General features: G+C 41.9%; 1 protein-coding gene across 1 annotated transcript in view; it reads left to right on the forward strand.

Annotated features, from left to right (window-relative positions):
• Nucleotides 1–14,931, forward strand: part of CDH13 (cadherin 13) — a 1,033,853-nt gene that overhangs the window by 1,007,252 nt on the left and 11,670 nt on the right. Inside the window, exon 12 of the mRNA XM_030863234.2 lies at nucleotides 13,960–14,193. Within this exon, the coding sequence (XP_030719094.2) occupies nucleotides 13,960–14,193 (234 nt within the window). The remainder of the gene's footprint in view (nucleotides 1–13,959; nucleotides 14,194–14,931) is intronic.

A 14,931-nucleotide genomic window follows, 5' to 3' on the forward strand; every position in this document is an offset into this window, starting at 1 on the left:
GGGGATGGAAGCCTTCATGAACGGGATTAATTCCCTTATAGAAGAGATCCCAGAGACTTCCTTCACCACGTGAGGACACAGCACAAAGACTATATTGAAAACTACAAAACACTACTAAGAGTTTTTAATCCTGTGTAAATAGAGACCTATACCATATCCATGGATTAGGAGACTCAATGCTATTAAAATGTCAGTTCTCTCCAAATGGACCTAAAGGATTCAATGCAATACCAAGCAATATCCCAGGTTTTTGTTTTGAGAAGAAGGGGAAGAAACAGATTATAAAATTCATATGGAAATACAAGGGACTAAAAATAGCCAAGGAAATCTTGAAGAATAAGTTGGAAGACTGACACTACCATATATCCAGACCTATTAGAAAACTATAATAATTCAGGGACTTCCCTGGTGCTGCAGTGGTTAAGAATCCACCTGTCAGTGCAGGGGACACGGGTTCAAGCCCTGGTCCGGGAAGATCCCGCATGCTGCGGAGCAACTAAGGCCATGCGCCACAACTACTGAAGTCCACACGCCTAGAACCCATGCTCCGCAACAAGAGAAGCCACTGCAATGAGAAGCCTACGCACCGCAACAAAGAGCAGCCCCCGGTTGCCGCAACTAGAGAAAGCCTGCATGCAACAACAGAGACCCAACACAGCCAAAAATATTGAATAAATAAACAATTTTTTTAAAAAAAGAAAACTATAATAATTCAAACTGTGTGGTGTTTGCTCAAAGATAGAAAAAACTGACCAATGAAATAGAATAGGGAGTTCAGAAACAGATCCACACATATACAGTCCCTGATTATGACAAGGACAGCATGGTAGTGCAGATGAGAAAGCATGGTCTTTTCGATAAATAGTGCTGGGTTTCACACATATGGAAAGAATTATCCTGACCCCTCTCTTATACCATATATAATAACCAATTCTAAATATGTTACAGGTCAAAATATGGAAGGTAAAATAATACATCTTTTAGAGAAAAACATATTAGAACATATTGATGTCCTTGGCATAGGCAAAGTTTTTTTAAACAGGACACAAAAGTACTAATGACAAAAGGGAAAAAATGATATATTATATTAAAATTAAGAACTTCAGTTCATCAGATTATACCATCAAGAATGTAAAAAGGTAACCCACAAAGTAGGAGGTATTTATATTATAAAGGAATCCTACAATCTATATGCAAAAGGCACCACTCAAAGAGGAATGGGTAAGGGACTTGAACAGGTATTCACAACAGAGGATATACAAATGCCAATAAACATATGAAGAGATGCTCAACTTCATTCATCAAGGAAATAAAAAGTAAACTATCCAAATACAAACTAAAATACAAATTGATCAAGGAAATGCAATGAAATTCAATACTCAGCACACCTTCAAAATGACTGAAGTGAAAAGATGGAAGATGCCAAGTGTCGGCAAGGATATGAAATCATTAGAACTCTCATATCCAGCTGCGAGAAGTGTAAACTGGTACAACCACTCTGGAAACTGCAAGTATCAACTAAGGGTGAACATATGCATCCCCTATGATCCAGGAATTACGTGCCTAGCTGTACATCCAACGGAAATGTGTGTATCTGTTCACCAGAACCCCTATGCCAGAATGTAAATAACAGCACTATTCATGATAGCTCAAAACTGGAGACTGTCCAAATGCCCAACAAAAGTAGAATAAATAAATGCTGGAACATTCACACAGCTGGGTCTGTACAGCACTGAGAATGAATGATGTGCAGCTATTCACAGCAACACGAATGAATGTTGCAAACATAACATTGAGCAAAAAGAAGGCTGAAGCAGAAGATCGCACATGGAATGATTCCATTTATATGAAGGTCAAACGGGCGAAACTAATCCATGCTTCCAGATTACGTTGTGGAAGGGCTCTTTTTTTAACTGAAGTATAGTTGATACACAATGTTGTAAATAACTATATATATAGCTATAAAAGAATATATATATTCTTTTTCAGATTCTTTTCCCTTATAGGTCATTTCAAAATATTAAGTGTAGTTCCCTGTGTTATATAGTAAGTCCTTGTTGTTTATGTATTTCATATATGATAGTGTCTATCTGTTAATCCCAAACTCCTCATTTATCCCTCCCCTTGCTTTCCCCTTTCGTAACCATAAGTTTGTTTTCGATATCTGTAAGCCTCTTTCTGTTTTGTAAATAAGTTCATTTGTATCATTTTTTAAAATTAGATTCCACATATGCATGATATCATATGATGTTGGTCTTTCTCTGTCTGACTTCACTTAGTGTGGTAACCTCTAGGTCCATCCACGTTGCTGCAAAGGGCATGATTTCGTTCCTTTTTCTGGCTGAGTGATACTCCTTTGTAAATATGTACCACATCTTTATCCATTCCTCTGTCGATGGACGTTTAGGTTGCTTCCATGGCCTGGCCACTGTAAACAGTGCTGCAATGAACATTGGGGTGCCATGTGTCTTTTCAGATTATGGTTTTCTCCAGATATATGCCTACGGTAACTCTATTTTTAGCGTTTTAAGGAACTGTGGAGGAGTTTCTTGATCTTGTATATACTGGGCTAACTACATGGGTGTGTTCAGATTGTGAAGTTTCTTCAAGCTGTGTATTTGTGGCAACATGAAAGTTTCTATATTTCAATACAACTTAAGAAAAAATATATATATAGCTACACAGAGAGCGTGTCCCTGGTCCACTGTGCCTTCCCCAGGAGGCTGTGACCATTCATGTGCTCTCTAAGTATCTGTTACCCTAAAGCTAGACTCTCAGCATCTTGTCATTCTAAGGAAGGACAATCCCCAGCTGCTGGGGGTGGGCGGGTGGCAAAACTGCCAGCAGGGGTGAATGACAGGATGTCTGCAGAGAGAACAAGGTGAAGCATGCGCTCTGCAGTCCCTGCAACACTTGGCAAAAAGCGAAGTGACCCCATCATAGCTGCTACACACGGCTCTACTCATTCAGTTCAGAACAGTGGTGAGGCAGCACAGAAAGAGAATATACTTTTGAGGTACCTCTTAGAGACTAGAAACTGTGATATCAGAATGGAGGAATGTAAAAAAATAGTCAGATACAGGGCTGGAAATCTGTTCTGAGTTAATAGAAATTAAAAATTCTTTGGACCTGTTTGATTGTGGGGGGCCCCAAAGCAAGTCTATATAGATTCCAGAATCGCGCTTCACAGTAATATTGATAATGCCCGGGTTATGGATGATTTGGGGAGGGAAAGACACTAATCACTCCCTACAGATAGAGGCTAGGTTGTAACCCACAGCACACTCAAGGATGTACAAGGCACTTTTCGTAAACTGTTATCGGTTTTAATGAGCTATAAATTACCTAACAACATTGTTTTATTGTAAGGGAAATGCTTTTGTTTTGCTAAAGCAGAAATGGCTGTGGTTGAATGATTGGCACAGTAAAGCCTTTCATCCTACAGATCGATATGGTGTGACCCTCCGTGTTGGCGAGCAGTTTACCTTTAGAAACGAATATCATCACTTACCTTATGTGGTCCAGATTAGTGCCTTCAGAGTACAGGAACTCCTTCATTGAAGACTTAAACGAACACAGAATTTCTGGCATGTGTTAAGAAAGGGGGAAAAAAACATGACTGTTAAGGAAAATACCAAGATGGAGAGACGACATTCAGGAATGCAGTCAGGTGGCATCCCTTTGGAGATGTGCTGGCAGGGGGGCAAAGCAGCAGCAATTAGCACCGGGCAAATCCCAGTGTGATTATCGTTGCTGCTCAGGTAATCGCCAGAAAGGTCAAGTGTTAGCCTCACTGTCTTATGTGGGCCGAAAACTGCCACAAGCACTTTCTTGTAAGAGTTTTGGAATCCCACTGGAGATGGCCATGGGCAGGAAGGCATAGCCGGCTGGTGCTTCTTGGCTTACTGCCTTCTGCTCAGGACTCTATCAGGCTGGTCTTCCTACCTCCTTCTCACCTGTAACCTCATCTTTCACTCCTCCTCCTGTTCTGAAATTGTGTAGGGTTCAGCGTTCCATGATTGTTATTGAATGGCTCTTATGCCCTCAGAGAAGTTCTAAATTGTGACTCCAAATACCAAAGACACATACTCTGCTTCAGGAAGTTCAAGTGCCCTTGCTCCCAGCACCCAGGCTATGCAGCGAGTTTAAAGAAAAACGAAAAAAATTATCCCTCTTAGTTCTTACTAAGGCTTGGTGCGTACAAAATAGTTCGAACCAGGAAGCGCGTGCTGTCTCTAGCATCCATATGCAGGCTTTATGCGGTTGTCAAGCGTCACATCCCCATCTATTTTCACTGAAAAGAATCAGGGAATGATAGCATAGAAACAAGCCCAGCTATCGCTCAATTCAGCAGCGTGTTTTCATAACTTAGCAACTTGTGTAAAGTATGTCTGAGTCTGTCGGTGAAAAATGTGCCGTGGGTTACCAAGAAGACCCAGATAGAGAACCAAGCATGATAGCTGTAAAATTAAAATGGAATAGACTAAGATAATGATTTCTCATAAGCTCTCTGAGGTCCTAACCTGTCTTTTCCCTCAGTCTCCTATATAATAGACGTTCTGATAACGCAAAGTGATTCTAATTTGAAATATTGTGCAAAATACTTTTAAATTGATTAAAAGAGAAAAAAAGTTATTCGGCCCCATAGTGAAATGACCACTAAACCACAGGATAACAACGGCCCCCAAACTGGGGATGACAGGGATCTGAACTTCAAAAAGATGCCTCTTTGTGTAGGTCAACCAAGACTGCTTAGGGGATGTAGTCAGATTACTTAGATTAATTCTACTTAAAAGATGCTAGTTTGGATAAAATCAAGCCATTAGTTATGATGGCAACCCAATTAAGGCAGTTTAACACCCCTTATCTCAGCTGTTATAGTAATGGAGGAAGAAAAATAAATTGAAGGCCCAGTGATCATTCCTTGTTATTTCAAGTACCAGTAGAATATCAGTCACGCTGAGAATACTAGCTACAATTTTGTCACTGACAAAATGGCCCGATAAAAGAGCTCTTGAGATCTGGTAGTAGGAAGGCTGTGATCAGAGCCATCTGTAGGCACCAAGTACCCTCCACAGAGAGACTGGGGCCTGGTGCTCTGCTAACCCTCGGAATGGGCCAGCTCCCCAACTTCACTGTGCCACCATCAGTATGAGACTTAGGCCCTCTCAGCCTGTTTCCCCACCTGCAGAGTGAGGATAACGCCACCTGCCCTGCTGGGTTGTTACAAGGATGGGAAATCAGGAATGCAAAATTCCTGGTGCTTTGTAAGGACTTTAATATGGTAAAACTTAAATATTTAAGTCAACCCACTTGAGCTGAGTTATGGATTGATTTTTCTAAACTTATCATTGCAGAATCAACAGTGTCTGAAGCAAACTATGACATGCCATCTGACGACCACCCTCGTGGTGGTCTGAGCATTTTTCTAGAGCAGGGACGGGCTGCAGAGCCCTCCACTCGGAGTAGGGCTCTAAATCAGAGAATTAACCAGAAAATGCTGCCTTCGACATGGGTATCAATTCATGGAGCTTCTGTCTGAGTGGGGAGACTTAAGCCACCCTTCATCTCCCTGACAGCAGGACATTTCCATGCTGACCAGCCAAATCAACCATCTTAAACATGATGTTTTCAAACGTTATTGGGGAGAAAAGCTGACTCGGGCGTTAAAATACCGTCTGCAATGCCCATCTACGCCAGCTCAGTTCATCCTGCCGAGGGGTCTCTTAGCTTGTACTCCTTGGTATTCCCTCTTCCCCAGCTTGGGTAATAGCATCACCAGCTGCACGGTCCCCAAGCTGGAACCCCATCCCCACTGAGGCTCCTGCCCCATCGCTCCCAGCCCAGCTCTCACTGTCTATCCAGCCCCCTGAATCCAGCCTCTGCTCTTGCACCCTGGCTGCCCTCACCTCATCCCCCATCGTCAGTCCGCATTACTGCACTGGCCTCCCAGCTGGTCCTCCTGTGCCCTCTCTCCTCACTCAAGCCCTCTCCTTTCCCTGCCTCCAGCATCCCCTGCTCTTATCAAAGCCAGCATCCTGCTTAAAAGTCTACGAAAACTTATTCCCACAAAATAGCCACACGATTCCCTCTGTCTAGAACAACCTTCTCCAGCTCCACAAAGTATTCTCGCTTCTAAGCCACATCTTCATGGAGCCTTTGGAACTGTCCCCAGACAGTTAATTATTCCATGTCGCAAGCTCCTGTGACATTTTATCCTCACGTCTCTTCCCATACTTAAAGCGCTATCCTCAAAAAAAAAAAAAACAGAAAAAAGCGCTATCCTGCATCTGTTTACATATCTGTTCCTGCCACACTGCTAACATTTCAAGAACAGGCACCCTGTATGGTTGATTTTTGTGCATATCCAGTAAGACACAGGGCAGAGCCCCAATAAATAATTATTGGCTGAATGAATAAAATAAAACTGTCATGTTTAAACATGGCCTTCAAATCAACTTTGGCCTTTTCTTTAAAGTCCATAAAATGGAAACAAAAAAAGCTAAAAGGTGGAATTTTTTTTTTAAACAGTTCAGGTTTCAGATTATTTCTCCTCCAAAAGAATTTTTGAGTTTGAATTATGTGAATAATTGCCTCAGCTCTATGTCGAGTATCACCCGTGGAAACCTGGCATAGTTTGCAAATCTATTTTCTACCAGGTTTTTGGTTGGTTTACTATTAAATGTTTTCAAAATATAAAATGAGATTGGTAAGATCTCTATTAACAAAGCAATAAAAAATGCTTATGAATTAAAATGCGACGAGATTCTTGGCTTACAGGGCACATGCCAAAAAAAAATAAAAAATCTGTAAAATACTGATCCTGCAAACCATAGTAAATAGAACACAGGGATGAACTAAGCAATACGAAGGGGGACCATACAGAGAAGAATCCTGGTTCACTCCCATTTCTGAGCAAAGGTAAAGATAGCTTAGAGCCCTGTTCACATGAAATAAGAAGTGTGCCATTTATTTGCTCACAGCTGCTTAGCTAAGGTTCAACAGATGCCCAGAAATGCGGAAGGAACTTGGGGGGAGTAGCTTGCCCCACCCAAGCATTCTGCCCTGACAGACAAGCCTCAGAATCTAGCAGGGGTGCCCAGCCTTCAGTCAGGGGCCACATCTGAACTGTGGTTCCTCATGAATTGGCCCATCCTCCTGATTTCCCTCCCAGAGTTTAGGCCTCAGGCTTTCCTGAGGCACCCAGCTGAGGTCTCCCTCCTTGTTCCTGGTGTGGACTCCCTACTCTGAGCCCAGTTGCGCAGACCCCATCCTATACACACCCTTGTTTCTTCCCTAGGTGGGGGAAAGGAGGACACTTTCTCAGAATAGGAGGAAACGTATGGAAATACAAACACATGTGATTACAGGCATGGAGAGAGCAACACATCCGTAGCTTTTTCAAATCAACCTCAATTCAAAACTCAACCAGGGGAGTGTAGGCTTTTTGAGCGTGAGCCACCCATTCTCCTTGTGTGGCAGCTTATGATAAACACTGCATTTTCCTTCACCACACACACTCACAAAAACCTACCAGGTAGGTAGCTACCAGGTACCTATTATAATAGGATGATGACGGAGGACAGTCCTGATGCTCAGAGCCCGTGGAGCTCAGAAATGAGCTTTCTGTCTTTCCCTCCTCTCACTTTCTCTTCCTGCATTTTATTCTTCAAGCAGGCAACCTCACTGTGCACACTATTCCCCATACAAAATTCACGATTCCCAAGGTAAGACACATGCTACACGCCTCTAGGCCCAGTGACTAGAAAAATGTACTACCTTCCTTTACTTCTCAGAGCTATCTTCTGAAAGTTCTTGCTGAGATTCAACCTTCTCTGCCTATGAAGCCAGCCCAGCCAAATGTGGAAAGACCAGGGACCCTATTCTTCTAAGGGGACTCTCTTGAGGAGATACACTGGGGTCTTATCTTACTAGTCTAGGGACATTTTAGCATGTGAAAATCTGGTCCCTTGTATGCACATGTTCATAGCAGCATTATTCATAACAGACAAAAAGTAGAAACAACCCAAATGTCCGTTAGCTAGTGAATGGATAAACAAAATGTGGTCCATCAGCTGAATGGAATATTATCCAGCTATAAAAAGGAGTGAAGTGCTAATTCTTGCTATAACATGGATGAACCTCAAAAACATCATGCTAAGTGAGAAGAGCAGGACACAAAAGGCTGTGTTGTATGATGCCATTTATAGAAATGTCCAGAAAACACAAATCTATAGAAAAAGAAAGGAGATTAGTGGTTGTCTAGTACTGGAAGTAGGTATGAAGAGTTAGTACAAATGGGCCCGAGGTTTCTTTTTGGGGTGATGGAAATGTTCTAAAATTAGATGGCGGTAGTAGTTGCAGAACTCTGTGAATTTACTAAATATCAATTCATTGTAAAAACAATTAGAGGAAAGAAAGAGGAATTGGAAAAAAATATTTTTAAATCCCTGTATAGCTTTTGAGTTTACATTTCTGTTTCTGATTATTATGGTAATCATGGTTATTATTAAAGGAGATTGAAAAGAGAAAAGTATTATTTTAATGTTAATTACCTGGAGAGATAATCATTATTTAGGCTTTGATATATTTCTTTCTAATCTTTTTCCTAATCATATATATCTTTTAATTAGAATCACACTGGTTTTGTCTGTTATATCATGCACATCATATATGTGTGTGTGTGTGTGTGTATGTGTGTGTATATATATATGTAAATATATATCTTCTGAATAATGGAACATATCAGAAAATTTCAGTGTTTTTTTGGCTAAGTGGAAATCCTGTTTGGTCAGGGTTCTGAATAAAATAACATTCCCATAATTTTTTAAAAAACAAAACAAACAAAAAAAAAACTGGCCCTGCTTCTCATTACATCCACCCACAGCATCAAAGCAGTGCCAGGAGACCCACGTGTGACATGTTTCCTTGGGTACAGGCCTTAGCTCCGCCCACCTTCCACAAAAAGCAATGTATTGTTGGTCGCTTAAGTAACGAAAGCACAGAGATTGTTTTTTACCCTTTCTAACAATACTTGATTTGATGCCAGCCACAAGCAGCAAAATACCTAAACTTTGAGCTCCACAGATGAGTCTGGCGCAGATGGTGGGTTGTGCTACAGTCACCAATCATTCCACTCCCTTGCTAGAGCTCCCAAAGTGTGCATGGCATGGGAACACTGTGTCTTATAGGCCACAGCCCTCAAACAGGTGACACACCACCAATGCTACAGAGCCTTGGACAAGTTACTTAATCCTTCTGAGCCCCAGTTTCCTCTTCTGAAAAAATGACGGAAAATTGGAAGGTAGAACCCCACGGGCTCAAAACAGCAACCTCTCTGGTTTGCTTGAAGTTTTCTTACTCTGATTAACAGGAGGGGTTCAACTTCTCTCCATAAATGCTCACTTTCATTAGTTACATGATCCTGCTTCTCTTAGAAAACGCACAGCTCTGCCCCCAAATAAACCTAGAACACAGAGGTCCAAGCATCAAATGCTGAACCAGCCAGACTGAGGGTTTGGCCGGGACAGCTGGCACTGAGCACAGGATACCAACTCGACCGTCTCATGAGGAAGTTACCACCACCACAGTGGAGAAGTACAAGTCAAATTGTCTTGGTTCAAAATCAAGCGGCAGGATCAATTTGTTCCTGTTTCGATCAGTGTGTGAGGTATTACAAGCTGTCAGTGCCGAGTGGGAACGACGAATCCAGAAATGGGAGCAAGCAGTGGTCCAGAGCACAACTTCACGACGTTAGAGCATCTCTGTGGTCTTCAAGGCACAGTCCTCTGGATGGGACAGACTCACTCATTCAGATCCAGGAAAGAAAATGGTGACCGTTTCACCCATGTCAAGCCATTGTTTGGCAGCATAAAAGCTTGCAACAAGATGAATGACCCACGAAGATTTGAAGGCTGTGGGGAGGAAGAGAGAGTTGTCGTTTAACGGGGGCAGCGTTCCAGGTGGGGAAGATGGAAAAGTTCTCAAGATGGATAGTGGTGATGGTTGCACAGTGGGGATGTACTCAATGCCATTGAACTGTACACTTAAAAATGGTCAAAATGGGGACTTCCCTGGTGGCACAGTGGTTAAGAATCCGCCTGCCAATGCAGGGAACACGGGTTCGAGCCCTGGTCTGGGAAGATCCCACATGCCATGGAGCAACTAAGCCCGTGCACCACAACTACTGAGCTTGTGCTCTAGAGCCTGTGAGCCACAACTACTGAGCCCACGTACCTAGAGCCCGTGCTCCACAACAAGAGAAGCCACCACAACGGGAAGCCCGCGCCTGCTGCAACTAGAGAAGACCCAGTGCGACCAAAAATAAATTAGTTAATTTTTTAAATGCTTAAAATGGCAAATGTTTTATATATGTATATATATATAACCACAATAAAAAGTAGCTCATAAGAAAAAGACACAAAAAATAATAATAACCCCAAATCATGGTTTAGGAATTTTAGTTTGCTTTCATGGTTGAAATGAGAGCCTGTAAGAATCAAGCTACACAGTGCAAGTTCAGACATAGAAAGCGAAGGTTAACCCTTGCTCTAGAGAAGGAGGCCTGAGGCTCACAGAGTTTATCTGAGCCCGTCCTCAAACTCTCTGACCTCAGCCTCACAACAACTAAAACCAGGGTGTTTTAGATCAGCAGCTCTGAACATGCTCAGAGCCCAGGCTGCACTTCCAGTACTCCCAGTGACTGCGGACCCCTCGGTATGAACGGACCTGCGTTTCCCTGGAAGCAGGACCATGAGCTTCATCAGATTCCCAAAGGGGAACCCACCTCCCGTTCAATTTAAGACCCACTGACAGGAGTAGTTCATCTCTCGGGACCCTTCCCTCTCCTGACACTATAAAGACCGAAGCCCTTGCAGAGACAAGCAATCCCTCCACAGGTTGCGAGGTGGGACTTTCTCTGAGCCTTAATGTGTCCTCCGAGAATGTGGCCCTGGGTTCCTCTGAGGAGCTGCCCGGAGGAGCAAGTGCAGGTCTAGCTCCATATCCCTTGGGAGCTAGGAGTGGGCCCTTGGGAGCTTGGGGTTGCTGGTGGAAAGGGGGAGAGGAGGGCCGTGGGACTTTTGCTGAGTGCCAGGGAATACCTAGAAGCTCCAGTATTTCCTGGGCCTCCGGAACTATTGGAGCCAAAGGGCTCGTGAGGAACCATTACATACTGAATCACATTTCATTTTGGATGGTGGTTTTTTTTTCAATCCTGTGCATATAAACTGGGAGAGGCTTTCCCTGAGGATTTTGAGAATCAAGTCTTTACCTTCTCAACAAAAGAAAAACAAGCTCATTTTACTTGACTTCAGAAAAAGACATCACCAGCCTGGCCTGGGAATAACACATGGGGAACTGAAGACAGTAGTATAATTAAGTTCACGAAAGGCCAATTCTTATGACCATATTTCAAATACTCATAATGCCTTCTCATCCATTGTACCAAATGACTTCATATTATATTCAGAGTGAAAAAATTATAATGCATTCCTCTGAGATATTCAATTAGTTCCATAAAAAGAGAAAAATATTTTTTCAGTAAAGAAATTCAACCAAATTACTAAAGCTGACAGTGAAAAACCAACTTCAAAGTAATTACGCATTTCCTTTGAGTTCTTGTGCTAACAAAAGTTGATGGTCTGCCACCATTAGAAGTAGCCATCCTTCTGATGATTAATTACATTTGTGTTCCTATTTTAGCAGATACTTATTTGAATGTTTACTCTAGAACTGTCTTTGGGTGTTAATCTATTTAAATTTCCACCAGCCCCACTAAAGAGTATCTGTTCCCCAGATGCAGAGACATAGAGAACAGGCTTGTGGTTGCCAGGGGTGGGGGGGGTGGGGAAGAGAAGGAGTGGGAGTTTGGGATGAGCAGATGCAAACTATACAGAATGGATCGACAACAAGGTCCTACTGTAGAGCACAGGGAACCATATTCAAAATCCTGTGAGAAACCACAATGGAAAAGAATATGAAAGAGAATGTATACATATGTATAACTGAATCACTTTGCTGTACAGCAGAAATTAATACAACATTGTAAATCAACTACACTTCAATTAAAAATTAAAATAAAAAAAAACTTTTAAGAGTATCTGTTCTCATGCTTCATGAACCACTGATCAGCTTCCTTCAAGCTTGTTTCTTCCCCACTAATGGAAATCACTCCCAAATAAGTCACCAGTCAATATCAAAAAAATGAACAACCCAATCCAGAAATGGGCAGAGGACCTAAATAGACATTTCTCCAAAGAAGACATACAGATTGCCAACAAACACATGAAAGGATGCTCAACATCACTAATCATTAGAGAAATGCAAATCAAAACCACAGTGAGGTGTCACCTCACACCAGTCAAAATGACCATCATCAAAAAATCTACAAACAACAAATGCTGGAGAGGGTGTGGAGAAAAGGGAACCCTCTTGCACTGCTGGTGCAAATGTAAACTGATACAGCCACTATGGAGAACAGCATGGAAGTTCCTTAAAAAACTAAAAATAGAACTACCATATGACCCAGCAATCCCACTACTGGGCATATACCCTGAGAAAACCATAATTCAAAAAGTCACATGCACCCCAATATTTATTGCAGCACTATTTACAATAGCCAGGACATGGAAGCAACTTAAGTGTCCATCGACAGATGAATGGGTAAAGACGATGTGGCACATATATACAATGGAATATTACTCAGCCATAAAAAGAAATGAAATTGAGTTATTTGTAGTGAGGTGGATGGACCTAGAGTCTGTCATACAGAGTGAAGTAAGTCAGAAACAGAAAAACAAATACCGTATGCTAACACATATATATGGCATCTGAAAAAAAAAAGGTTCTTATGAATCTAGGGGCCGGACAGGAATAAAAACGCAGATGTAGAGAATGGACTTGAGGACATGGTGGGGTGGGAAAGGGAAGCCGGGATGAAGTGAGAGAGTGGCATGGACATATATACACTACCAAATGTAAAATAGATGACTTAGTATGATAATCTAAGTGCAATCCCACTCCTGGGCATATATCTGGAGAAGACTATAATTCAAAAAAATACATGCACCCCTATGTTCATAGCAGCACTATTTACAATAGCCAAGACATGGAAGCAACCTAAGTGTCCCTCAACAGATGAATGGATATCAGGGGGAAAACATCAGTTTTTACTTTTTAATATTGTATCCAAATAATATTAAGTTTCACTTAGAAGTGAATATATGCATGCAGGATACTTTCCACTTTGCTTCAGTAACCCATAATTATCCAAAACCTAATGAATTGATGTCAGACTCCAGTTAATATGACAATGTAGGAAAGTACTGTCTCCCACTATGGGCATAGGCCTCTAGAAGTTAATAACTGGGAAAAAACGGTCATGAAATCACATATAGGCATTCAACCAAAAAAAAGATCAAATCTCTTTTCTCTCTCGCTAAGGGCATATGTCTCAAACAGGTTTCTTCATATCTGTGCCCCTCTCCCCTACCGCCCACCCCCCACCCCCCACCAAAACCATTTGATCTTGAACCTTTAAGTCTTGCTCTTTTGTGCTGCATCCATCAGTGTATCCTCCTGTTAGAAAGAGAAATCCATGCCACTCAATTGTTTTTACTCAATAGGCTTAGAGTCAGAATTTTAAATTTTAAAAAAATCAAAAAAAAAAAACATGAATGGATAAAGAAGATGTGGTAGATAGATGCAATGGACTATTATTCAGCCATAAAAAAAGAGTGAAATAGTGCCATTCGCAGCAACGTGGATGGACCTAGAGATCATACGAAAAAGCTTTTTAAACCACTGAACTTTATACAAAGATGGAAGCTATCCCTGTTCGTCCTGTTTGAAACCTGGTGACAACAGTAAAGGCATCTGGCACGTTGGGAAAAGGTACTGTGGACAGCGACTCCTGCATTGTACCGGTTGTGTGCTAACATCTCCCCCCTTTCTCTGTAGGCAACCCTCCCGCTACTGGCACTGGGACTTTGCTGATAACTCTGGAAGACGTGAATGACAACGCGCCCTTCATTTACCCCACGGTAGCGGAGGTCTGTGATGACGCCAAAAACCTCAGCGTAGTCATTTTAGGAGCTTCAGATAAGGATCTCCACCCAAATACAGATCCTTTCAAATTTGAAATCCATAAACCAACTGTTCCTGATAAAGTCTGGAAGATCTCCAAGATCAACAGTAAGTCCGCCTAACATTCTGTAGGTACCCTTAAGCTTTGAAGCCTAGTTTCCCTGGCGTGGTTTCTGTTCCCAGCCTGTGCCTCCTCTATGCTCTCGGGTTTCCTCACATGGTTTGTTTCAAGCTATTCACACATCACAAATACTGACAATTTTCCTACCAGCACCTGTATACGATTTGTAAAAATATTGAATATCTGTTCCTTAGAAATGCAAACATGAAAGTTTTCTCTTTCGCTTCCTCTCTTTTCTATGCTGTACCCTGTATACTACACGGCCCGTACTGTACACTCCACACCCACCCAGTCTTCAGCCTTCAAAAGCCAGGGGTCTTGGCTCAGCTGCCTCTCCTCTGTGTTTACCTTAACTACCTTAATTTTCACCAACACTTTGCAGAGATTTTCCATGCTATGCTTGCTTTCCTAAGAAGCACCAGTATGAGAATCTTCAGAAAGTGTTAACCTCTAATCCTCCAACTTCCGTTTTATGCTGCAGATCTCAGAATTGACTTTCTAAAATGACCTTGACTTTGACTTTCGACTTTGATATCTTCTCCCATCTGTCCTGTCCCTCATTTATGAAACTTGCAAACAATGTCCCTTTCTACCAGTCCCTGCACATGGACAGGTGGAATTTAAAAATTTAAATTTAAAACTTTATCATCTGCCTTATTAAGACTGAAATATCAATGTACTGAATTAACAAGTATCCCTGTATCACAACACCCCCTCCACCTCCC

Source organism: Globicephala melas, chromosome 19, assembly GCF_963455315.2.
Source record: "Globicephala melas chromosome 19, mGloMel1.2, whole genome shotgun sequence".
Lineage (NCBI taxonomy): Eukaryota > Metazoa > Chordata > Mammalia > Artiodactyla > Delphinidae > Globicephala > Globicephala melas.